Genomic DNA, 24965 nt, shown 5'->3' with positions numbered 1-24965 from the left:
TCAGGGTAACATATCTTAAAAAGATGTGTCTTACAATTTCATCAACGGGTGGAATTCATGTATCTAAATGCTGAATGAGAACGAGTGTTTGTCTATTATGCCTCCCGTTATGTAGTATATTATATACATATGTCCGTCTGTCTCATAAGTTTGTCAAACTACACTGAAATTCCTGGCTGGATTACAACTAAGCTTTATTTATGAATGTTGAGTATCAAAGCTAGTTTTCCGGTGGACGGAATTTGGGTGGAATTATGCTCCCTTAAATGTATTGTTTGGATCAAGTGTGTTCTGCTACCAATCCTTTTCTACTGATGGGATAAGAATGAGAGACTGATTAGTACGCAGCTTAGTTGCATATAATTCTGGGCCTTTTAAATCTAAAATGTTAAATTCGTGCCTTAAGTGCTAATCTGAATTGCCCGGACTACTTCTGTGAAATTACTTGTTGGATTTCATGGATTTCAACCAAACGTAACAAGCAAGTTCAATACTAAGGCTCGTTGTCGGTGTTTTTCAGTGAAATTTGTTTTGGTTCAGGTCCCTTAAAAGTCATTTAGATAATGTTGTTCAAAACTACTTCTCCTTTATTTCTGATTGGATTTGAATGAAACTCATAGAATTGATAAGAACTAAGCCTAATAGTGCATACTTAAGGTTTTTATGTTTCAGTTGAACTGCGTATCGTGTCCCATAAAAATCAGATGGCTTTTGAAATTTTGGCACGACTACTGTTCCAGACTTAACCTTTAACACAATCTGTTTAAAATCATCTCCAAATAATGATACGCATTGGATCTGAAGACAAGTTATAGAGGGTCGCGTTCAGACGGCCTTTCCGCTAGCCAATCAGACAATTTTGAAAATAAAATTAGAAGTTGAAAAAATCTATATTTAACCTGGGATTCCAGTTTTCGACATGTGATTATCACGGGTTTATAATTCTTATGGCTGCGCCTTCGTGATTTTTCTTTGCGAAGAAATAAAGTGATACAACATATAGAAACACATGAGAATTAGTTGTTTTTCCTAGTTTTTCCATTCAAAATTGAAAAGCCTTTATTATAAAGCATTATATTTAACCATCGGTAAGTACGTGTTCCTCTGTGGTGTATTGATCAAGAATGCGGGAAAATTTTTAAGGGTTTGGTTCCTGAATCGGGCATGATTTTTTCTTAATTTCGCTTTTTTGAAATAGTTTAGAAACAAAAGCTCAAGTTCTTATGTTCATAATATGACTAAACTTCAATTCTGGAGAAAGATTATTTTAGCCAAAATCTGGAGTCCAGTCCCTGTCCGATTGGTTCAAATAAAAATAGATTTCTGGAAATAAAAATAGCAATATTGGAAATCCAATTATACAGAAAAGATGATTTGAATGGGACGCCATCAGATCTAACATTTAGGAAGATCGAGTACTTTTGTCAGATTGCCTTGAACATTATTTGATGAGTTTACCAAATTTTATAGGAGGTATTTATACTAACGCTAATTTTGCGTATGTTTGCAATATTCAGTTTTATTGATTTTTAATGCCTTTATGCCCTCAAAAAGTAATTACGCTTCCCGGAAGGTTTCAGAGGGGGTGAGTTTAGACGCCGTCCTGTCTTTCTGTCCTTAAATATTGCCAGCATATGTCTTCTAACAGTTTTCAAGGGATTTGGCTGAAACTTACACAGATGTTTTACTATGAGATGATCTTCTGAAAATTATCAGTACTTAAATGTACTGACTGGTTTAGGAATTAGAGCCAATTCAGATTTTACAAAATGTGTATCTTGCGCAATGCAAGTGAAAGATAAGTCTAGACAACTCCTCGTACAATTTGCAAAAGACTGGTTCAATTACAGTATGTGAAGGTGCATATTTTTCGGACTATACCAAATAAGCCAACAAGAACCATAATTTTCTTTTTTTGTCACACGCGTTTTTTGAAGAAATGGGCTGCGTCCTTCCGTTTGTCCATCCGTCCATCTGTCACACTTCGTGTCCGGTCCATAACAGTGATATCCATAAAGCGATTTTGAAATAACATGGCACAAATATTCCCCATAATGAGACCACGTGTCATGCGCAAGACCCAGACCACTAGCTCCAAGACCAAGGTCAAACTTTGAGATCAAAGGTTAACTGGGTCTGTTTCGTGTCCGGTCCTTAACTCTGCCATTCATCAAGGGATTTTGAAATTACTTTGATTAAATGGTCCTATAAGGAGAAGATGTATCGCGCACAAGACCCAGATTTATGGTTAAGAGGTCAATGTCACACTAGGAGGTCACAGGTTTAGAATATCAGTTTCATGTCCGGTCCATAACTATACCATTTATCAAGCTACTTCAAAATCAGTAGGCACAAATATTATCCATAAGGAGACGACATGTCACGTGCAAGACCCAGGCCCCCATCTCAGAGGCCAAAGTCACATTTAGTGGTCAAAGGTAATAGGTCATTGTTTTGGTCTGGTCAAAAATTTTACTTTGGATGGATGGATATTCAAGAAACTTGGCACAAACAGTCGCCATAGCAAATTGATTTGTCGCATGTGAGACTCAGATCTCTAGCTCAATGTCAAGGTCTTACAGAGAGATAAACATTTGTGATATATTTTTGGTATTTTTTTTCTGGTCTTTAACTTTTTTATGCATGGATGTATATTTAAATATCTTGACATAAATATTAACCATTACAAAACAATAAGTCAAGGTCACAGGCACCTAAGTTCACTTTTTTATTGGTACATGAAATTACTTCCCTATTTAATAATAAAGTACAATACATATGTTTTTTCATCAGTTTTCCCACTAATTTAAAAATAGAATTATGTTAAAAGTAACATGAATGTTATTGTTAAATAATAAAATGTAGATTTTCAGAATGCACACACAGGCACAAGTTATAACTTTATTGTATATATAGGTAAATGCAGTATTATTATAATTTAGGTTGATATGCAAAGCAGCTCTGCATTGATCAACACTGGTATTAACTTTCACTGATGTGTTATTTAAAAACAAGTTTCTTTAGTACTAGTATAAATGTCTTGCGTTTCATTTGTGCATTGATTACTCCCTTTCAGTATGTTGAAATATTTCATTTTACTTTTATTTATTTATTCTTACCAGTTTAGAAAAAGAATCACATTAAATCTTTAAAATACAGATATAAACATTTACCAATTACAGATTTCCAGACATTTTTGTCCCCCGCCTCTTTCGAAGAAAGAAAAGGGTGATATAGAAATAGGCTGCGTTCTTCCGTCCTTCCTTCCGTCCTTCCTCATACTTCGTGTCCGGTCCATAACTCTGCCATCCATAAAGGGATTTTGAAATAATTAGCATAAATGTTCCCCATAATGAGACGACGTGTCATGCGCAAGACTCAGACTCCTACCTTCAAGGTCAAGGTCACACTTAGAGGTCAAAGGTTAACAGGGATTATTTCGTGTCCGGTCCATAACTCTGCCATTCATCAAGGGGTTTGAAATTACTTGGCACAAATGTTCCCCATGATGAGACGACATACTTCCCTTAGTTTTTACTCTAAATAGCTTATATTGTAACTTTTTTATTTCTGGCCGTAGGGAAAAGTCGAGACCACTTTTCTGTGGTACAACATGCATGTTTTATCCAATTTTCAGGTGTATTTTGACTTATCTCTACCTGGTAAGGAGTTTTGTGTGGATATATATTATATAGAATTTTTTAGGATTAACTTCCCTTTGTTGTTACTATAAATAACTTCTAACTAATATAACTTTTTTATAAATGGCCAAAGAAATTCCATATGCAAAAACAGGTGCTACTGTCAAGAAATTTGCTATGACGGGCGTATATTGTGATTTTCTGGCACTCTTCTTTATTTTTCCTTACCAATTTAAAAATAGAATCACATAAATCTTTAAAATACAGATATTAGCATTTGAAAGCATTCACCAATTATAGATTTCCAGACATTTTCAAACTTCATGTCTTCATGAATTATATGATATATATTTATGACTTATGTACATTGTTAGTATGTTGCCCTATTACTTAGAATATGTTGTATTGGCATGCAGTATGTTTTGTGAAAAATGTCCCTAGGCGGGGGACGTTGGTAACTCTGTTACAAATTCTTGTCAAACTATATACGTCTTCACGAAAGATATATATGTAAGCATTTTGAATATGTTGCCCATCTTACTTACTTTGAAGAGGATATTGTATCGGCATGTAATATGGTTTGTAAAACATGTCCTTAGGCGGGGGACATTGGTATTTCCCTTTTGAATATATGTCGATTTATATCTCCCGTTTTGTTATTATTTATCGTCATGCACATTTTTACCTCAAAGCTATGAGAAAGATCAGACTGTGCAACTATTGATCGTAGGCAATGCGACGAAGTGCTAAGACCTTGAAACATAGGTCAGTCATAGATAATAATTGATTACCACGCCCCTTTCAGTTTTATAACTTTATGTATTTATAACCTTATGTAACTGCTGAATATAAATTTACATATTAACTAACTATATTAAAAGATTAAAATGAGAGAAAATATTATGTGTAATAACATTACTCTGTCTTCAATATGTATTAGTTTATCGTCCTCTTCTGCACTGCATATTTTTGCATTTAATATTATTTTCGGATGATAGTTTTGAAGCTGGAAATTTAAACAAAACTTGATAATTAATTTTGATAGATATTCACCGATATATATCTACAGTGATTACCGAATGGCGTTGTTTTATGTCCTATATACCAATATTGACATGCATGTTGTGTGCAGGGTATGTTCCATTTCCTGCATCCTTCCCCTGTCATTCCCTGTACTTTTTTTAATTTCGGTTAAATTTCCTGATATTGTGTCTTGGTATCCCTCACCGACATCCCGCACCCAACATATACGCCCCTCCCCGTCCCTGTATTTTTTCTTTTTAGGTCTACTTGTTTCTAAGTATGCTCTTTCCCCTCCCCCTTGTTTTACTCGCAGTTTTTGTGCTTAAATTGTTTAGAGTCCAACTCCCTCCTCACATCCCCGAAAAAAATTGCTGACATCTCTTGTTTTTCATTGCCCATTTTCTGTATTATACCCCGTTAGGCGGAGTTCTTGTTTGTCGAAGTTACAGGCTTTTAGATATCAAAAAATTAAATCAAGTTCTTATCATGCCTACCTTTTTATATTTTCAGCATTTAAGGTTGTATATCTGTCCAACACTATATCTCGTCTTAACTTATCCTTCAGAATTGAAGATTGGATTTCAGCCACTTCCAGTGCCATTTCTAGTCTGGTTTTACATAATGTTGTTCTTCTTTTTGTCCTATGGCCAGATAAAGCGCCATTTGGAGACATGTACTTTTGATAAAAAGCAATCTCTCCTTATGTAGTTAGATGTCATGCGTTAATCTGCGTTCTTTCTGTAGGTTGAATACAGGGACAGACGGAAGCATATTTTCCATATTGACACTTACGACAATCGGTCACGTCTAAGCAATAAGACTGTCACGTTTGTTTTGGGATTTTCCTGGATGGGACCAACAGCATTGGATGTACGTCGGGCAGGTTCGTATCTGTAATAAGTTCTTTACCAAATAGGCGACCTTTAATGCAGACAATTATATAATTTTTTGTCTTCTTTATTTGCTAATATTCCTAACTAAACTTTGTGTGGGGCTACAGGTATATAGGACTCCCTTTTTTCCCGTCCCATCCCGTCCACCCAGTGTTTGTTTTTATGCCCCAGGGCATATAGCGATTGAACTGTCCGTCCGTTTGTCCGTCCGTCCATCCGTACGAACCAGATTGCACACAGCCCACATTAATGACCTGATTTAGAACATACTCACACTCGACAATCCTTGTGGCAAGACCTTCAAATTAACCTATATATTAATGACCTCGACCCGCATATGACCTTCACCTTCAAACTTAAAACCTTAATAAACGACGTTTTTGGGCGAACGGCCCACATAAATGACCACATTTAGTTCATACATTCATCAACCCTTCAGGCAAGACCTACAAACTGACTTATATATAAATGACAGTGACCTTCATATGACCGTCACCTTCAAATTTGAAACCTTGATATACAACATTTTTGTTCCTAAAGCCCACATAAATGACTCAATTTAAGTCATACTTGCACTCAGGAAACCTTCTGGCAAGGCCTACAAACTGACCAATATATAGATGACATTGACCTTCATCCGTATGTACGAACAAGATTGCCTACAACCCACATTGATAACCCGATTTAGTTCATACTCGCACTCAACAAGCCTTGTGGCAAGACCTACAAACTCATCTTTATATAAGTAACATTGACCCTCATGTGACCTTCAGCCTCAAACTTAAAACCTTAATAGGCAACATTTTTGGTCAAACAGCCCACATTAATGACCCACTTCAGTTCATGCTCACACTCAGCAAGCCATGTGGCAAGACCTACAAAATGACTTGTATATAGATGACCTTGACCGTCATAATGATCTTCACCTTTGAACTTAAAACCTTAAAAAAACTTACACCCGTGGGCATGATTTTGTATTTTGAAAACGCAACTCCTTGTCTTGAATACCTTTTGAACCCGTACAGGCTTGCATCAGGGTTTTAGCTTTAGAAGACATATTCACATACCAGAACTTTTGTTTTGACAAACTTGTTCTGCTTTTTCACTTGGAAAATGTCCCCAAATTGACGTTTCTTTAAATATTTCTGAAACTTATTCATGCATTTGATTGAGACTTCACAAAACATTGTGGATCATTATGTTAGTTTACACACTAAGTTTCATAACTATAAGTTTATTGTAACGAAATGATTACTCGTTTTGAATTAGAAAATTCGTAAAAAGTGTTGCCTGACTTTGAACATGACTGAACCAATAAACGTTATACACCAAGTCCAATAACTCTTTTCTTTTGACAAAATTATATAATATTCCTTCTTTGAAAATGCCACAGAAATGAAATTTTCTTCAATGTCTCTGAAACTTGCGAAATTGAAACTGCGATCATAAGGGCAATTTATTTACCAAGTTCTACAACTATGTCTTTTCATTTGACAACAGTGTACCCCCTTTGGACCTGAATATGTCCCATAAATGAAAGTTACTTGAATATTGCCTATGCATGCGTTGGATTTACGCTTCACACAAATTTGGAACCATAATGTATGAAACACATCAAGCCAAGTTTCACCACTCAATTATCCCCCCTTTAAAAGGCGATTGTTGAACGTTTTAAGTTTCTAAATATGGCAGAATTATTGTTTTCCTTAGATAGCTCCATAATTTATGGAGACATTTCATTTGAACTTTACAACCCTCTGGGCTCATGCCGCAATTTGTCATGCCAAGTCTGATAACTCGGAGTGCTTTTTATACAATATTTTCTCTCTAAACATTTTTTCTTCATTTTTTTTTATTTAAGTGAATGACATTAAATCAAAATAAGGAAATATAATATACCTTAGTATAATGTTAGTCAGTATCATAGAGGAAATTAAATGCACAATGCATTCGTTTGCCCGAACTATTTCCCTTTTTCTTAAAAAAAATGGCGACGGAATAATGACTGTCTCTGCATTCAAGTTCTTGATAAAGTTCCTCACTAGCATGTTAAGATTTCATAGAAAATATCTTTTGTCTTTGTTTAAATTATAATTTTATCCATCGAGATATTCGAAAATAGTGGCGAAGCTACTCTTCAGAATACCGCCTCGGTAGCCTAGTGGTAGAGCGTCCGCTTCGAGTGCGGGAGGTCGTGGGTTCGATCCCCGGCCGCGTCATACCAAAGACGTAAAAATGGTACTAGTAGCTTCCTCGCTTGGCGCTCAGCATTAAGAGGATAGTGCTAGGACTGGTCAGCCCGGTGTCAGTATAATGTGACTGGGTGGGGTATCATGCCACTTGTCTACGGCGTGATATTCCAGTGAGGCAGCACTATAAAGTTAGGCATTGTGCTCACTGCTACAAGTAGACACCGTCGTTTATATGACTGAAAAATTGTTGAAAAAGACGTTAAACCCGAACACACACACACACACACACACTCTTCAGAATACTGTTTCCGAAACGGACGAGATGAAATAAAAATCTCCAAAAAAAAAAAAAAATCATTTCATGCTTTTTCGTGACTAAAAGACCAACTTACTGGCACTTTTCATGTTGTCCTGATTAAATGTTGCCCGCTGGTAGCTCAAAATACGGACCAAAACACAAGTTAATAATCAAAAATTACAAAACAAAAATATACCTAAAATACATCCACAACAAAAAATGGTCAGAAATATTTTCTGCAAAAAAAAAAATCACCGTTAAATCGTCCTTGTGTTTAATATGACATTGATTTATTGTAAAATCTGAACCATTGTAACAGCAGAGTAATATCCGTTTGTCAGTCAAGTAATGACACGGCCGCAATATTGGGGTAAAAGGTGCGAATTGAGGAGAGAAATTTTGTGTTATATTATTAGATTTATTTTAATTAACGGCACGGGTAAAGTGCTATTATTTGTTTTGCTTAAGCGTATAAAAGGGAACTATTTCTTGTTTCTGTTGCCGAGGGCATAGCGGATGCGGATATTGTTTCATTCAATCGGACAGGCAAAGAGAATTGATTGCTGCCGACATGTGCACTGATGAGACATTACCTGCCTGCCTGCCTATTTTTATGATTAAAAATTTTATTAATTAAATGACATTGTTTCATGGCTGTTTACGAATATGCCCGAAAATCTTCAAATTTGGTTCAAGAAAACTTACTGCATAGCGAGGTGGAAGCTACAAGCTAAGGAAGCCTTGGCATCAATATGAATTTGATTTGTACACATAAAACAACACTAAATGTCGCGTTTGAGGCACCGTAAGGGGAAATTTATAAAAAAAGTCCGAACCGGGGTACAGGGAAAAACATATTTGAATTTTTCCGCTGTGAAATTATCAAATATATGTTTTCACTTATATGTCAGTAATTTCTATCCGAAAGCATAAAATGTATGTATATAAGAATGCACCAGAACAAGGAGAATATTAATGTTTAGAATTACAATGTCTCTCGTACTATCAATTGCATTTTTTGGAATATTCATATTTTATTAGATAATCGGAGTTCATTATTGTGTCATTCGCCCTTCAGATAAAACGTCTCGACAAGTTTCCACAGAGGGACAGCAAAGTGCTCAGCATATCCGAAATTCATTTTCTGAGGACTCCTCGTTGGAAAGTCCAATAACAACACAGCCGATAATAACATTGTCAGCGAACAAACCTGGTATATCTATTTTCTGTTTCTTTTTATGCTTGAGTAAAGTATACCAAAGGTTCAGGTGAGCTATAAGTAAAGGTTGATGATTCAGCGTTTGTCAACCATCATATATACTTTATATTAAAAAAGACATTTCTCGTGAACCACTTGATGATTTTAAATTTGTTCAGATGGTTTCGCTTGACTGCATTAGAAACTGCATTACTCTAATTATATATGTATGTGAATAATCTTTAAGAAGGCGTTAGCGATAAATAACTTTACACAAAACTTACATACTTGTTGTTGTTGAAATACCTACCGCATAATGCATTAGAGAATTACATAATTTTTATATGTTGTTTAGACGCGTGTTTAGTGAATGATCAGAATTTGTTTAAATGTGTCTTTCTGTTTTAAGCTCTAGCAACCCCTAAAAGAAACCAAGTGCATCCATTGGATAAATTTAAGAGATGACCGTATACTGATGCTACAGACCGAGTTTCATTCAGATTCATCATGTGGTTCATGTTGTTTAAAGGTTTTTCTACTTTTTAGCCCTAACAGCCCTTACCGGACCGAGTGCCCGCATTCGAACAAATCTGGAAGAGGACCTTATACTGATGCTAAAAATCAACATTGATGAAGATCCATAAAGTGTTTAAATAGGACAGCTTGGCCCCTTTTAGGAGTACCTTTAAACGACTTCTCATAAACGGCTTGATGGATCTTCATCAAACTTGGTCAGTAGCATCTCCCGGCCCCTTTTAGATGCCGCTAGAGCTAAAGATGGAACCACATTTAAACAACCTCTTCACATGAATACGTGGATGAATCTTTATCAAACTTGATCTCTATCATCATCATACGGTCTTCTTCCAATTTTATGCACATGGGGCCACTTTCCCCTTGTTAGGATTCACTTGAGCTTATCATTATTTCACAGCAATGCTCCATGGGTGACCCACTGGGGGAGATAAATTATTTTGCCCTGTCCGTCCATCCGTCCGTCACACTTCATTTCCGACCAATAACTGGAGAACCATTTTACCTAGAACCTTCAAACTTCATAGGTTGGCAGGGCTTATGGAGCAGACGACCCCTATTGTTTTTTGGGTTACTCCATCAAAGGTCAAGGTCACAGGGGCCTGAACATGGTAAACCATTTCCGATCAATAACTTGAGAACCACTTGACCAAGAATGTTGTAACTTCACAGGATGACTGGACAGGCAGAGTAGATGACCCCTATCGATTGTGGGATCACTCTGTTAAAGGTCAAGGTCACAGGGGCCTGAACATAAAGAACCATTTCCGATCAATAACTTGAGACCCACTTGACCAAGAATGTTGAAACTTCATAGGATGATTGGACATGCAGAGCAGATGACCTCTATTGATTTTGGGGTCACTCTATTGAAGGTCAAGGTCTTAGCGACCAGAACATGAAAATCCATTTCCGGTCAGTAACTTGAGAACCATTTGATCTAGAACCTTCAAACTTCATAGGGTGATAGGACTTACAGATTAAATGATCCTTATTGTTTTTGCGGTCACTCAATCAAGGGTCAATGTCACAGGGGCCATCTCTCCGTCACATTTCATTTTTGGTCAATAACTACAGAACCGTTTGACCTAGAACCTTAAAACTTCATAGGTTGACAGGTGTTGCAGAGTTAATGACCCTTTTATTTTTGGGGTTACTAGATCAAAGGTCAAGGTCACAGGGGTCTGAACGTGTAAAACTGTTTCTGATCAATAACTTAAGAACCACTTGACCCAGAATTTTGAAACTTCATAGGATGATTGGACACGTAGAGTAGATGACCCCTATTGATTTTTGAGTCACTTGATTAAAGGTCAAGGACACAGAGACCAGAACATGGAAAACGGTTTCCAATCAATAATTTGAGAACCATTTGACCCTGAACCTTAATACTTCATAGGATTATAGTACTTACAGAGTAAATAACCCTTATAGTTTTTGGGTCACTTGAGCTAAGGTCAAGGTCACAGGGGTCTGAACATGGAAAACGGTTTCCAATCAATAACTTGAGAAGCACTTGAACAAGTATGTTGAAACTTCATAGGATGATTGGACATGCAGAGTAGATGCACCTAATTGATTTTGGGGTCACTTGATCAAAGGTCAAGGTCACAGGGGCCTGAACATGGAAAACGGTTTTCGATCAATAACTTGAGAACCATTAGACCCAGAATGTTGAAACTTCATAGGATGATTGAACATGCCTATTGCAGCCAACCTTCAGTGTCTCTTTGACTGTCGCTCCTGTCCCCTCTTGACTTCTTGCCTATTACGACTATGCATTGGGGGAGACATGCGCTTTTCAACAAAAGCATCTTCTAGTTTCACAGCAATATTCCATGGGTGACCCACTACAAAATTCATTCAAAGCATTTTGTTTTGTTAAAAAAATCATGGTCGCCAGGGGGCGGGGCTAGATTTCTCTGTATGGCTATGTAGAAAGCTTTGAAAATCTTCTCCTTCTCCACTGGAACTGTTGGCCTGACTTTTAAATTGTTTAACAGCATTGTTCCTTGTTCCAGGTTTTTTCGATCCAGCTGTCAGGTGAGCGATCTAGTGTTTATACTAGACACAGTTGTTACTAATCATGATTCAGTATGTCATACTTATATTCATGGTCAGTTAGTCAATTTTAGGTGAGCAACTTATGGCTACTACAAATATATGTCCCTTTTGTCTTGGTACAGTGTGTTTTGATATAAAACCTCTCAAAACAGCAGAAAGTATATACTTAATATAACCACGGATGAAATTGTCTTTTTAGGAAGTACAAGACAGGATGACAACACAGAAGGAGCGGTAGGCGGCATAAATGCCTCAGCTGAAAACATATTTACAGCAGCAGGTGACATTTAAACTTGTCTTAGCTCGTGATAGAATTAATTTTCAACGCAATGTTGTTATTTTTAAGCTGGAATAACAAAATTTTAAATTATTTATAATAGTCTGCCATTGGTTGTAGATGCAGATGAAAATATCCGGTTCTATGGTCACTGTTTTTGTCGAATATATACATCTGCATCTACAACAGGTGGTAGCATATTTTTATGCATATCGTATTTATAAATTATAGAGTTAAGAAAGAGTTAAAGGCCTTTTTCTCATGCAGTGCTTGCTATTCATGATTCAGTATGTCATACTTATATTCATTGTCAATAAGTCAATTTCAGATGAGCGACTTATGGCTACTATGTCCCTCTTGTCTTGATACAGTGTGTATTGCAAACTTGATATAAAACTTCACAAAACAACAGAAAGTATAAGAAGTCGCAAAAACTTGTAGAAGTTACTTAGTATAAACACGGATGAAATTGTCTTTTTAGGAAGTACAAGACAGGATGACAGCACAGAAGGGGCGGTAGGCGGTATAGATTTCTCAGCTGAAAATATATTTACAGCAACAGGTGACAGTTTAATTCGTTTAAGCTCGTGATAGAATTCATTGTTATTTTTAAGCTGGAGTAACAAAACTTTAAATTATATATAATAATCTGGCACTGGTTGTAGACGCAGATGAAAATATCCGGTTCTAAGGTCACTGTTTTTGCCGAATATATACACCCTCTACAACCAGTGATAGATTATTTTTATGCATATCGTATTTATAAATTATAGAGTTAAGAAAGCAAATGAAACACTTTATTATCGTGTCTTTAAACGAAGCGCAGGAAATTAACTTCCGTAAACAGAAACAACATTTTAAAGACGCAGAACAATGAAGTTCCGTTTTAGTTTAATCATTTGTAGGGCAACTTATGTATTTTTTTAATAGAAAAATATCCTATAAAGAACAAAGAACAACTTTCATGGTATCTGTGTTTTTCCAAGTCTATATTAACATTATATTATCAATACCGGAATCGTTAGTTGTCAATAAAAGCACGACAGTCATCCGGCGTTTGTTCAGTATTTGTAAAATCACCGAAAAATCAAGTGCGGTATGCAAGAATTATATTTGTTTTGATGTTTAGTATCACTTTTTGTCTTCTTCTGTTTTGTCTTGTTAATATACTTTTGACAATAAAGCAAACATAATAATGCTTGATAATTGAATGAAATTCGTTAACAGCTAGCTATGTCAGCTGTTTGCTTTATCTGAGGAAACCATTTCGAAGTACATGTACTAATAGTAAGTGAATAAAAAGTACTTTATGAAACCAATTTTAATTCCCGACTAGAAGTAAGTGAGGTGTTTAGATAATGATTTTTTAAACAGTGTTAAATTTCTGTCGCATTATAATTGCTTGAAACGATATCGTATATAATGATTTTTTGTACCCACGTTCGACCTATATTCAAATTTTTATATGCACCAAATTATTCGGTTGAAACATTTTATCAGCAGATGAAACGAAACTTCCTGCTGACACAGCAGTTGTAACAATGGAAGAAGAATCTAGACACGTGATCGACTCGCTAGTTTCAGTTTCAACTGATCAAAGTATCGTGTGTGTTATTGGACGAACACAACACAATATTCGCATATTCGTCATACACATGTCCCCGAAGACCTACATCTACTACATTGACAAAGATTTGGTTGACAAGTGGCATTTAGATGAGCTTGTAACTAACAAGGATGTAAATATCGTAAGTGGTTTTCTTTTGTATATTTATTATTATTGTTTTTGTCTTCGCCGTCTGTCTGTCCGTCCATCCGCATTAGGCTTGTCCAGCTTTCACAGGTCAAACTGCTGGCCGGATGTTGACGAAACTTCACAGAAGTGATCAGTAACAAGCAAGCATAGTTGTGCATATCGCCGGCACGTTCCGCTTCAGTGCACAAAATGATCGCCAGAGTTAAAGAAAAAAAAATCTTGTCCGGCTTTCACAGGTCAAACTGCTGGCCGGATTTCGACGAAACTTCACAGGAGTGATCAGTACCAAGCCTAATTGTACATATCCACGACACGTTTCGCTTCGCTGCACTAAATGGCCGCCAGAGTTAAAGATAGAAAAATCTTGTCCGGCTTTCACAGGCCAAACTGCTGGCTGGATTTCAGTGGAATTTCACAGGAGTGATCAGTACCAATTCTAGTTGTGCATATCGCCGGCAAATTCCGCTTCGCTGTAAAAAATGGCCACCAGAGCTAAAATAGAACAATCTTGTCCGGTTTTCACAGGTCAAACTGCTGGACAAATTTCAACGAAACTTCACAGGAGTGATCAGTACCAAGCCTAGTTGTGCATATCGCCGACACGTTTCGCTTCGCTGCACAAAATAGCTAAAGGTAGAAAAATCTTCTCCGGCTTTCACAGGTCCAACTCCTTAGAATACGTAAGGGGAAACATATGTTTTTGTAATAAAATCACCTTCTAGGTAACTTATTAGTACGTGGGGCTATATTGGAGTCACGCATATATGTCCGTCCATCCGTCTGTTGCGTTTTCCCCATATCTTCTTAACCACGGAGAAGAATTTCATAAAACTAGCATGCATTGTTAACCTAATCAAGGCGATATGCAAAGCGTACAACCTAGTTCAGTAGGTCCAAGGTCAAAGTCACTGTTGGAGGTCAAATGTTAAATAGCTTAACATCTTGTCTGCTTCATATCTTCTTAACTGCTGGATAGCTTTTTATAAAGCTGGCATCAGTTGATAACCTCATCAAGATGACGTGCAGAGTGCACATCCTAGGTTGCTTGTTTCAAGGTAAATGTCACGTTTTTAGGTTAAACAGTTTAACTTTCTGTCGCCGCAATATCTTGTAAATCGCTGGGAAGATTTTCATAAAAACAGCTGTCAGGTATTTAATTCATCAACACACAACCCACTCTGTCCAAGGTCAAGGTCACCATTGGAGTTTAGATGTCAGAAAGCTTATATGTGTGTTCGCTCAATATATATTCTTTTCCTCTGGGAAGCTGTTTATAAAACTAGCGTTAATTACTTCCCTTGTCAATACGACTTGCAGAGCGTTTGAGGCAGGTTGCAATTTCAGAGGTAAAGGTCACATTTAGAGGTCAAAGAGCGAATAGCTGAAATTCGTGTCCTCTGCTTATATTCTAAACCACTTTCATAAAGTTAGCTTCAGACATTGACCTAATTAAGACGCCATATAGGTTGCACATGTATAGTAGTTGTAAGGTTTAAGGCCAAGGTCACAGAGGACAGACCTCATGATCACCAAATTTTACTTTCCCGGTATAAAGGCGGCGTTAGGGGTATTAATCGCATTTAGTGATAGCTCTAAATGTATTCGTTTTATTATACCCCCACAATACGAAGTTTAGGGGTCATATAGCTGTGAGCTTGTCGGTTGGTCGGTTTGTCTGTCAGTCCGTTGGTTTTCATGGTTTCCGGACAACAACTCATGAAAGGCTTGACAGATTTAAGAATGTTTTGGTACACAATTGTATTATCATAAAATAGTTCGACTTTCCCTGGCGTCAGCGTCACACCTTGATTAAAGGTTTGCAAGCTAGTACATACAGCTATCATTTAAAGGCATATAGCTTTGAAACTTATTTTTTCTTTCTCTATGTCAATTACCAACCTCACTAGGTCGTCTCATAACTTTGACATGTATTTTGGCCAAATTATGCCCCCTTTTGGACTTACATGCAAGTTACTATCTCCAAAACTAATGCAGATATTGAATTGAAACTTCACATGTGTCTTCAGTGTTATACAGCTAGGTGATAGCATCAAGACCAATAACTTTTACATGCATTTTGGCCAAATTATGCCGCCTTTTGGATTGGAAAATCTTGGTTAAAGTTTTGCACCAAAACTAATGCAGTCAATGAATTGAAACTGCATATGTGTCTTCGGGGTTAGAAAACTAGGTGATAGCATCAAGTCCCATAATTATGGCATGCATTTTGGCCAAATTATGCCCCTCTTCTGATTTAGAAAATCCTGGTTAAAGTTTTGCGTGCAAGTTACTATCTCCAAAAATAATGCAGATACTTGCTTGAAACTCTATAGATATTTTAACATTTAGGGTAATATTCCTGCTTCTGTGACAGAAATTCGAATAGTCGAGTATTGCCTGTCTTACGGACAGCTCTTTTGTAGAATACGGAGTGTGTGTGCGTGTGTGTTTAAGTTTAGCATCATTTTCAACATTTTTCAAGTCACATAAACGACGGTGTCTACTTGTAGCAGTGAGCACAATGCCCAGATTTATGGTGCTTCCTCGCTGTAGTATCACGATATAGACCACACCCTGTCACATTACACTGATATCGGGCTGACCAGTCCTAGAACTATTCTCTTAATGCTGAGCGCCAAGCGAGGAAACTACTAGTCTCATTTTCACGTTTTTTGGTATGACGTGGACAGGCAGGAATAGAACTTTTGACAGTCCACACTCAAAGCGGGCGCTCTACTACTAGGCTACCGAGGCGGTACTTCAAGAAAAAGAATATATCACCGGTTGGTTGAAGATGCGGATCGGAATAGTCTTCTCTCTGTAAACATTTATCCTCAACCAGGTATTCCGTTCTGCACCTTCAACAGGTGAAAATTCTACATTATATGAATTTTAAGTGGTCAATCGGAATTGGGTCATGCCATATATCAATCATGCACTTTATTAATAATCATTTTCACTCATTCGTATTAATTGAGAAATGTACCCTGGATGACCCTCTACCAGTATTGTCCAATTGATGCGATTCGCCAAAGAAGATGGCAACCAGAGCCAAAACTACATGCAGAGTGATCATGATTGTCCTCGTCAAATGTACTCTTTTTGATTTGTTTTATAAGTTAATGTGTTAACCTAAACAACTGATGTTAAGATAGTCAATAGTGACATAAACAACGATTGCAATATTAACTAACATTAATTGTGACCCTTGTCACAACGGCCTTTGATTCCGGAGGTCAAGTAGACATATGCATACATATATCAAACACGTTGTTGATTTTAATTCGACTCAAAAAGCACTGGCACCAGACCAGAAAGAAAATGTCATTGAACATGTTAGACGCTACTCCTTAGTATACTGTAAACTTTGGTCATGGACGAGAAAGTATATGAGCCCATTTAAATCGTGCATATCTCACCTATTCGCCGAACGCCGAATGGGTACAATGCATATTGAACACTTCATAATTTATCTTTTAACCTTTTTTCCATAAATCTTGTAGCAGAGACACTCCGCGTATTTTAAGTTGCCGACAGAGTTATAGAAAAACTTGCATAAATTCCCCTACTCAACTTCCAGTACAGAACACACATAGGCAATACAAAGACAATCAAAAAGATTGTGCAACATTCACAGTTATACAACCGTACTCAAATGATGAATGGATGTCGTCTTAGAAATAAGTTCGATTTTGATTGATAAATCATACAGTGGTACACATTTTGTAAAATTGCACTTTCATGTTGCATATACGCATTTTAGCGTACACCTGTACTTGAAACGAAGGCTTCACATACATTTTCACATCAGCCAACCAGAATAACTATTGTCATCTGGACTGGAAGTTGACTAGGGGACTTTATACCCTTTCTATAAGGTTGTCGAAAACACTAAATACGCAGGATGTCTTTATTATAAGAAACATATAAAACAAAATCAAGGCACTTGTGCACAATGAAAGATACGTTATCAATTGTTCAATATGTATAGTACCTATTTGTCAAACTGCACGCACGTTTAAGGTGAGATATTAGGGATTGAAATTGGCCAGTATATTTTCTAGGTAATGACCATGGTTCTCATGGTATACCTAGGCGTAGCATCTAAATTGTACTATGGCATTTTCTTTCTAGTCTGGTGCCAGTGTTAAAACCGCTAACTTTATAAATATATACGAAATGTCTTTTGAACACATGAGCAATTATAAGCGTGTTAAGCCTGAAACAAGCGAATGTGTTACACCCCTCAAACCAACCGATTTTAGATCCATTGAGACAGGTTTTACTTTTTATAGGTATTCAGTGACATCAGAATGGCATCTGTGGCTTTGATGACGGAATACGAAATTCTTATAGACGGGCATATATGGGACATTAAGGTACATTTTATATTGTTGTTGTTGAGTATTGGAATAAAGAGTTTAGATATAATTTTTCACGCATTGGTCCACAAGAAAGAGAAATGCCGACATTGTTTGTACGACATTAAATATAAAAAATCACAGTTCTGTAATTCACTCTTGGACCCGAAATTTATTGTCATGAATATACTAATCAGTGTTACTGGTAAAGATGTTTATGCATAAAATGTTTTAAAGCTACTGACACAAGGTATAATTAGTTTTAACGAAAAGCTGATACAGACTTTGGGGTTTGCAATTTAAATCCTGCAGCGTATGAGAACAGTGAAGTTGATCTGTAGAATTAATCCAATGACTTTTCTTGTAATTGCTTGTTTTAGCTGATGTTGGACAAATGTAGCCTCGATAGCTCTGACACAGAACATCTTAAAGAATGTGGTTTCACACAAGAAACAGTTGCAAGATGGACTGAAAAGGACGATGAATATGGCTTGATGCTTGCACCAGGATACGATGACATGTTAATTATCCTTGATCTTATAGCACGGGCAAAGCTGATAAGAAGAGTTTACGACACTTGCAAGGGGTATTAATATCATACACATTAATTTCATACTCTTTATCTGTGTTATATCTGGATTTAATCGACGCCTTGGATGGGTTTTTTAAATGCCTTGCCAAGTGCTTAGCAAATATGTGAATATATAATCTATATAAACATTGATATGTTTTATTGCTATATACACTCATTGTTGGGGTAAACTACAATATTTCCTTCATGTATCGGGTAATAGGTAAGGTAAATTACAGTTTGCTTACTTTTTTTAATCCTTTATTCAGGTTTTTTAGCTTACCTGAGCCAAAGGCTCAGGTTGAGCTATTGTGATCACTCACCGTCCTGCGTCCGTCGTCCGTCCGTCCGTCGTCTGGCGTCCGTCCACACTTTCCTTTAAACAACATCTCCTCCTAAACAACCAGGCCAATTTTGATGAAACTTCACAGGGATGTTCCTTGGATGGTCTTCTTTAAATATTGTTCAAAGAATTCAATTCCATATAGAACTCTGGTTGCCATGGGAACCGAAAGTAAAAACTTTAACAATCTTCTTGTCCAAAACCACAGGTCATAGGGCTTTGATACTTGGCGTGTAGTATCATCTAGTAGTCCTCTACCAAGATTAATCAAATTACCCCCCTAGGGTCAAATATGGCCCCGCCCTTGGGGTCATATTGTTTACATAGTCTTATATAGGGAAAACTTTGAAAATCTTCTTGTCCAAAACCACAAGGCATAGAGCCTCAATATTTGGCATGTGACATCTTCTAATGGTCCTCTATAAAGATTGTTCAAATTATGCCTCTGGGGTGAAAAGAGGCCCCGTCCCGGGGGTCCCAAATTTTACATAGACGTATAGGAAAAAACTTAAAAAATCTTCTTGTCTGAAACCAAAAGACCTAAATGTTCAAATTATGCCCCTGGGGTGAAAAGAGGCCCACCCGGGGGTCTCAAGTTTTACATAGACTTAAATAGGATTTTTTTTTATAAATCTGATTGTCTAAAACCAAAGAACTAGGCCTTTGGTGTTTGGTTTGTAGCATTGCCTTGTGGTTCTCTACCAAGATTGTTCAAATGATGCCCTTTTATAAAAAGAGGCTCCGCCCCGGGGGTCCCAAGTTTTACATAGACTTATATAGGAAAAAAATTAAAAATTTTCTTGTCTGAAACTGCTAGGCCTAGGCTTTTGATTTTTGGTATGTTGCATTGCCTAGTGGTTCTTTACCAAGATTGTTGAAATTATGCCTCTGGGGTAAAAAGAGGCCTTGCCCTGGAGTTCGCAAGTTTTACATAGACTTACATAGGAAAAATCTTTTAAAAATCTTCTTGACTGTAAGTTCAAGGCCTATGCTTTTGATATTCAGTGTGTAACATTGCCTCGTGCCTCTCTAACACGATTATTCAAATTATGCCCCTGGGATGAAAAGAGGCCCCGCCCCGAGGGTCACATAGTTTCTATATGAGTTATATTGGAAAAAATACTTCAAAAATTATCTGATCATATTTCCTAGACTGTTTAATTATAATTACCGTATGACCCCAAGTAATTAGGGGTCACTTGACTGTAACCTTGACCTACTGACCTACTTTCTTGTTTTTTAAGATACAGCCTTGAAATTTGGATGACATGTACAGTTTTGCACATCGATCTTAAAACTGATTTTCAGTGACCTTGAATGTGAACTACTAACCTACTTTCTTGTTTTTTTAAGATAAGATTTTGACGACATGTATAGTTTTGCATGCTGATCTTTAAACAGACTTTCAGTGACCATCAATGTGACCCTCTGACCTACTTTCTTGTTTTCTAAGCTACAGCAAAAGGATTTGGACCACCTGTAATATTTTGTTACAGATTTTAAAAGTAATCTTGCGTAATCTTTACCTTGACCCACTCACCTAATTTTCTTGTTTTTAAAGCTTTAGCTAAGAAATTTGTTCAAGCAAGCAACTCTACTCAGGTGAGCGATATAGGGCCATCATGGCCCTCTTGTTTCAAACAAGTGAACAATAAAGTAAAACATACTTAGTAATAAATTTGTCACATTCACAATATTTTGACAAAACTACAAATTCATACTTGAACAGTTTGCAGATACTGAATTGCTTAGTTCTACTTTCACTAAAAAAGTTTGCTCATATCTGTACTAACGATATGACATTTCTCGTTCCACAGAAATCTTGATAACGATGTAAGGAGTTCGAAACTGTACTCCGAACTGAGGAAAGATATTTTTGCTGCTGCACATCCTTCCTCAATGGAAGAGAAAGTTAATCAACTTAAGCGACGACAAAAGAAGAAACGTCAGAAGTTGAATAAAGCAAAGAATCAGGACGAAAATCAGAAGGTAGAAGATTCTGAACAAGCACTAGGAAAGCAGACAAAAAGCAAACAGAAAAAAGGAAAAAAGAAATAGGCAACATAACTTTCTTAGATTTCTGTACATATATGTTATTCGTTTTGCGTTTTGAATAGTGATTGAATTGTTTACGTTTGCGTGGAACCTGTTGCATGTAACCTTAAAGAACCGCCTGGAGTAGCTCGAAAAAGTACGTTGTCTCCGTTATAGACGAATGACATGTGTGTGAGTAGTGAATTATATGCGGCAGTGCATGATTGTTGTTGATACAAAATGACGTATAAGTATTATTATTTTCATTTTGTGTATTATATTATTTCATCATGTTTATTCCGTATTAACGGCATTTACCGTAATCTTTAACACTGCAAACAAGGAACATCCTTTTGAGACTGGTGCTCGTGGTATCTAAACAAAGTAAGTATCCCCAGTTTACATTCCTGTTGATTGCATCATCTTAATTGTTTCTCAATAAAAGTCTTGTTAAAAAAGTCACGAGTAGATCGAATACGAATGTACAGTATTATTCTACTTTTTTCTTCTATTTCATATTTGTTCTCAAAAACATAGTAGTAGGGACCTAAGATATAAATTTGAATTTGATTAAGTACTTGCTATTGTGATAGATTGGATGAGAGGAAGTGCAGATGTATTAAATTTCCCTCTTGACGCAGAACCTAGCAGCTTGAAGAAAAATAGTTTGAAAGACATGCATTCTTGTTCATGATAAGATTAGTTTTTTTCAGCTTTATAAAATATTTATGTAAATATTTTTTCATATCAAGTATGTTTTTATTATATATTTTAGCATGCAGTTTTGTTGAGAGCCATTTCCTATTGTACTTGTTTACTTGTATATACAGAGGTACTTTGCTTTTGATTATGTGCAAATATGTAGATATGTGACTGTAGTAATAAATTAGGTTTTCCTTTGATGAAATGAACATGTATTTTAAACTTAAATTGAGAAAAATCTTTGTAAATTTGTTTGAGATATACTTTGGTAAATATATACTTTTACTTACATTTTAACATATAATATATGGTTTATTTTACATACTCCTTGTACTTCCTTGTGACTAGTGTTTTTATTCTGTACGACCTTAATATAATCATCTCCTAAAATCGTCTCCACAGTGGTGTGGGAGACATATTGATATACTCCTGTCTGTCTGTCTTGTCCGCACTCGAAGTCAAACAGTTCTCATCCGATCTTCACCAAACTTGAACAAAATGTGTTTGACAATAAGTCCTCGGCCAAGTTCGATAACTAGCCAAATCGGCCCAGGCACTTCGGAATTATGGCCCTTGATTTACCGAAAATACTGATGCCAGTGATACAGGTCTTGGTGCATGGTTGACGCAGATACATAATGAAAGGCCATTTACTCCAAAACTTACTCCAAAACTATAAAAGGTATATTTTCTGTGAGTAAACAGTATATAAAGACAGCCTTACTATTCAGATGATTAGGCAGTTGTGGGAGACATGCGCTTTCCTCAAAAGCATCTCTAGTTATGGAAGATATGTACTTAATCAAATTGTTAAACTAGCTAAAAGGTAAAGGTCACACTAGATGGTCAGATGTTAACATGGCATGAACAGGACCTGTTTCATGTCCGGTCCAGAACTCTGTCATCCGTCAAGGGCAAAACCCGGACCCTTAGCTCAAAGGTTAAGGTCACACTTCGATGGCAAAGTTTTCCTATCCGATCTGTAACTCAACAATCCTTAAAGATGTTTTTCACAATTATTTCTAGCGGACAGACTTTTTTGTAACTTTGCATATTTATAGATTGATGTATGACAAGTTAAAATAAAAAATAAAACTAATAGGTACCCGTGCTTCTTTTTTCAATATTCAAAGTTTATTAAGAACACCAAATCGGTATTTTTGTCTGAAGAAACAGTACATACATGTTATAATAAAACTACTGCAAACAACTATTTATTCGAAGTTTCACTCTGATGATACTTTTTATGCATCCGAATTAATAACACCACTATAACTATGCATAAAATGCCGACATTTATATATATTAACTCAGAAAAATTACTCTTGACAGATGTCAAAAGTATCTGAAACTGAGAAAAACACGAAGTATTTCTTAATGATATGAAAAATCTAGCGGACAGATTTTTTCCAAATTTTATATTATGTAAGCTAGAACTAAGACAAAAAAATCTAAACCAAAAAAATAATATCAACCCGTGCTTGTTTTCAAGAAAAATTAAAAAATATTCACTTCACCCACAAAAGTATTTTTTCATTACCCCACCCACCTAAAAATTATGAACATTTTTTTTCTTACAAAACAAATTACACAATGTTATTATCAGTTCCTTAACCAATATTCTTACTCACATGCGGAATAATGCTCCTTTAAGGTTGCAAGCCATTAGATTAAATACTTTTTGAGATACGTGCTACACAAGCTTCCACATCCCATTTACGTATATATTTGACCACGTCAAGGGACATAAGTCTGTTTTTATTGAGTGAAACCTCAAATAAAAGCACTGGTGCACAACTTCACATTCTGAATTTAATTCTTGTGTGGTTTCGTGACTCTTGGCGCATATAATTTTGAGGTACATGCGACACAAATGTTTATACCCTTTATGTACAATTTTAACTATCAGGGGCCATAACTCTGGTCTTACTACGTGAAATTCGGGATGGGGCACAAAAAGTATAACAACATTTTTAGGAAGTCACATTTGAACTTGAAGGAGATATATCTACGTTAAGATTTTCTGGAATTTTATTTGACTTGGAGTCGGCTGCATCATTACTGGACGAAATAGCTTACTTTCAAATTGGCTGTCCACAATGTATTCGATTCGAGCACTTCCTACAACTACTCCTCCAATAAAACACCATCACTTTTAAAGGTAAAATATGGATGCACGACCTATATTGTCAGTACATACGATATATTTTGCGCGAGTGACCTCATATCTGACAATTATGCACTTTCGGCGGCGAATTCTGAACTTTACAGTGGATATCGCTTGCTGCGCGATTGAGCTGCGCACAAAATATTGTGATGAACTCCTTTAAAGGGATTTTATTATTATTTTACACAAATGTACCCCCTCATAATTCGACATGTCATGCGCAGCACCCAGCCCCTTGCTCAAAGGTCAAGGTCATACTTGGAGGTAAAAGGTCAATAGGTTTTTTCCTGTATAGTCAATAACTCTGTCACCCATTAAGGAATTTCAATATTACTAGGCACGAATGTTTCCCATAATGAAACAATGTGCCTTACGCAGCACCATTAACCTTGACTCAGAGGTCATGGTCACAGGCAGGGATCAAAGGTCCAGAGGTTTTTTCCTTTCAGGTCCATAACGCTTGTCATTCATTGAGGGATTTTAATATTACTACACACAAATGTTTTCCTTAATGAGACAATGTGTGATGTGAAATACCCAGACTCTTAGCTCAGAGGTCAAAAGTCAACTTTGATTATTCCCTGCACAGTCCATAAAATATTTTAATAAAAGCTCCTGTGTCATATAGACCCAATAAAAAAAAATGCTGGTGTAGTTTTTTATGTATTGCTTCTCTTTAATCTGATGATCTCTTACTTTTTTGATTTTAACCAGGTTTTCGTAGAAAACCAGTAATTGGATTGGTATGTCGTCGGGCGGGCGGGCGGGTGTCCAACTTGGTTTCCGTACAATAACTTTAGTTTGGAACAAGCTATAGACACCAAACTTGGCCTGTAGATAGATGGTAAGGAGACAATGGTTGGGATTGCATTTGGGTCAAGGTCAATGTCGCTGTTGCTAAAAATAGAAAA

At 36.5% G+C, this 24965-nt stretch overlaps 1 protein-coding gene across 3 annotated transcripts in view; it reads left to right on the top strand.

The window, feature by feature from the left end:
• Window positions 1–22211, top strand: part of LOC123539661 (uncharacterized) — a 52008-nt gene extending 29797 nt beyond the window's left edge. The window contains exons 7-14 of one of the 3 annotated variants that reach the window (XM_053526183.1): window positions 5409–5547; window positions 9126–9260; window positions 12043–12123; window positions 12602–12682; window positions 13624–13868; window positions 18172–18255; window positions 18618–18823; window positions 20969–22211. In XM_053526183.1, the coding sequence (XP_053382158.1) occupies window positions 5409–5547; window positions 9126–9260; window positions 12043–12123; window positions 12602–12682; window positions 13624–13868; window positions 18172–18255; window positions 18618–18823; window positions 20969–21209 (1212 nt within the window). In that variant the 3' untranslated portion in view covers window positions 21210–22211. Of the gene's footprint in view, window positions 1–5408; window positions 5548–9125; window positions 9261–12042; window positions 12124–12601; window positions 12683–13620; window positions 13869–18171; window positions 18256–18617; window positions 18824–20968 lie in introns of all 3 variants that reach the window. The other 2 variants (XM_053526182.1, XM_053526184.1) reach the window with 2 other exon arrangements.
• Window positions 22212–24965: the final 2754 nt, after the last annotated feature.

This window comes from Mercenaria mercenaria, chromosome 16, assembly GCF_021730395.1.
Source record: "Mercenaria mercenaria strain notata chromosome 16, MADL_Memer_1, whole genome shotgun sequence".
Classification (NCBI taxonomy): domain Eukaryota; kingdom Metazoa; phylum Mollusca; class Bivalvia; order Venerida; family Veneridae; genus Mercenaria; species Mercenaria mercenaria.
This window is presented reverse-complemented; position numbering and strand designations above follow the sequence as displayed.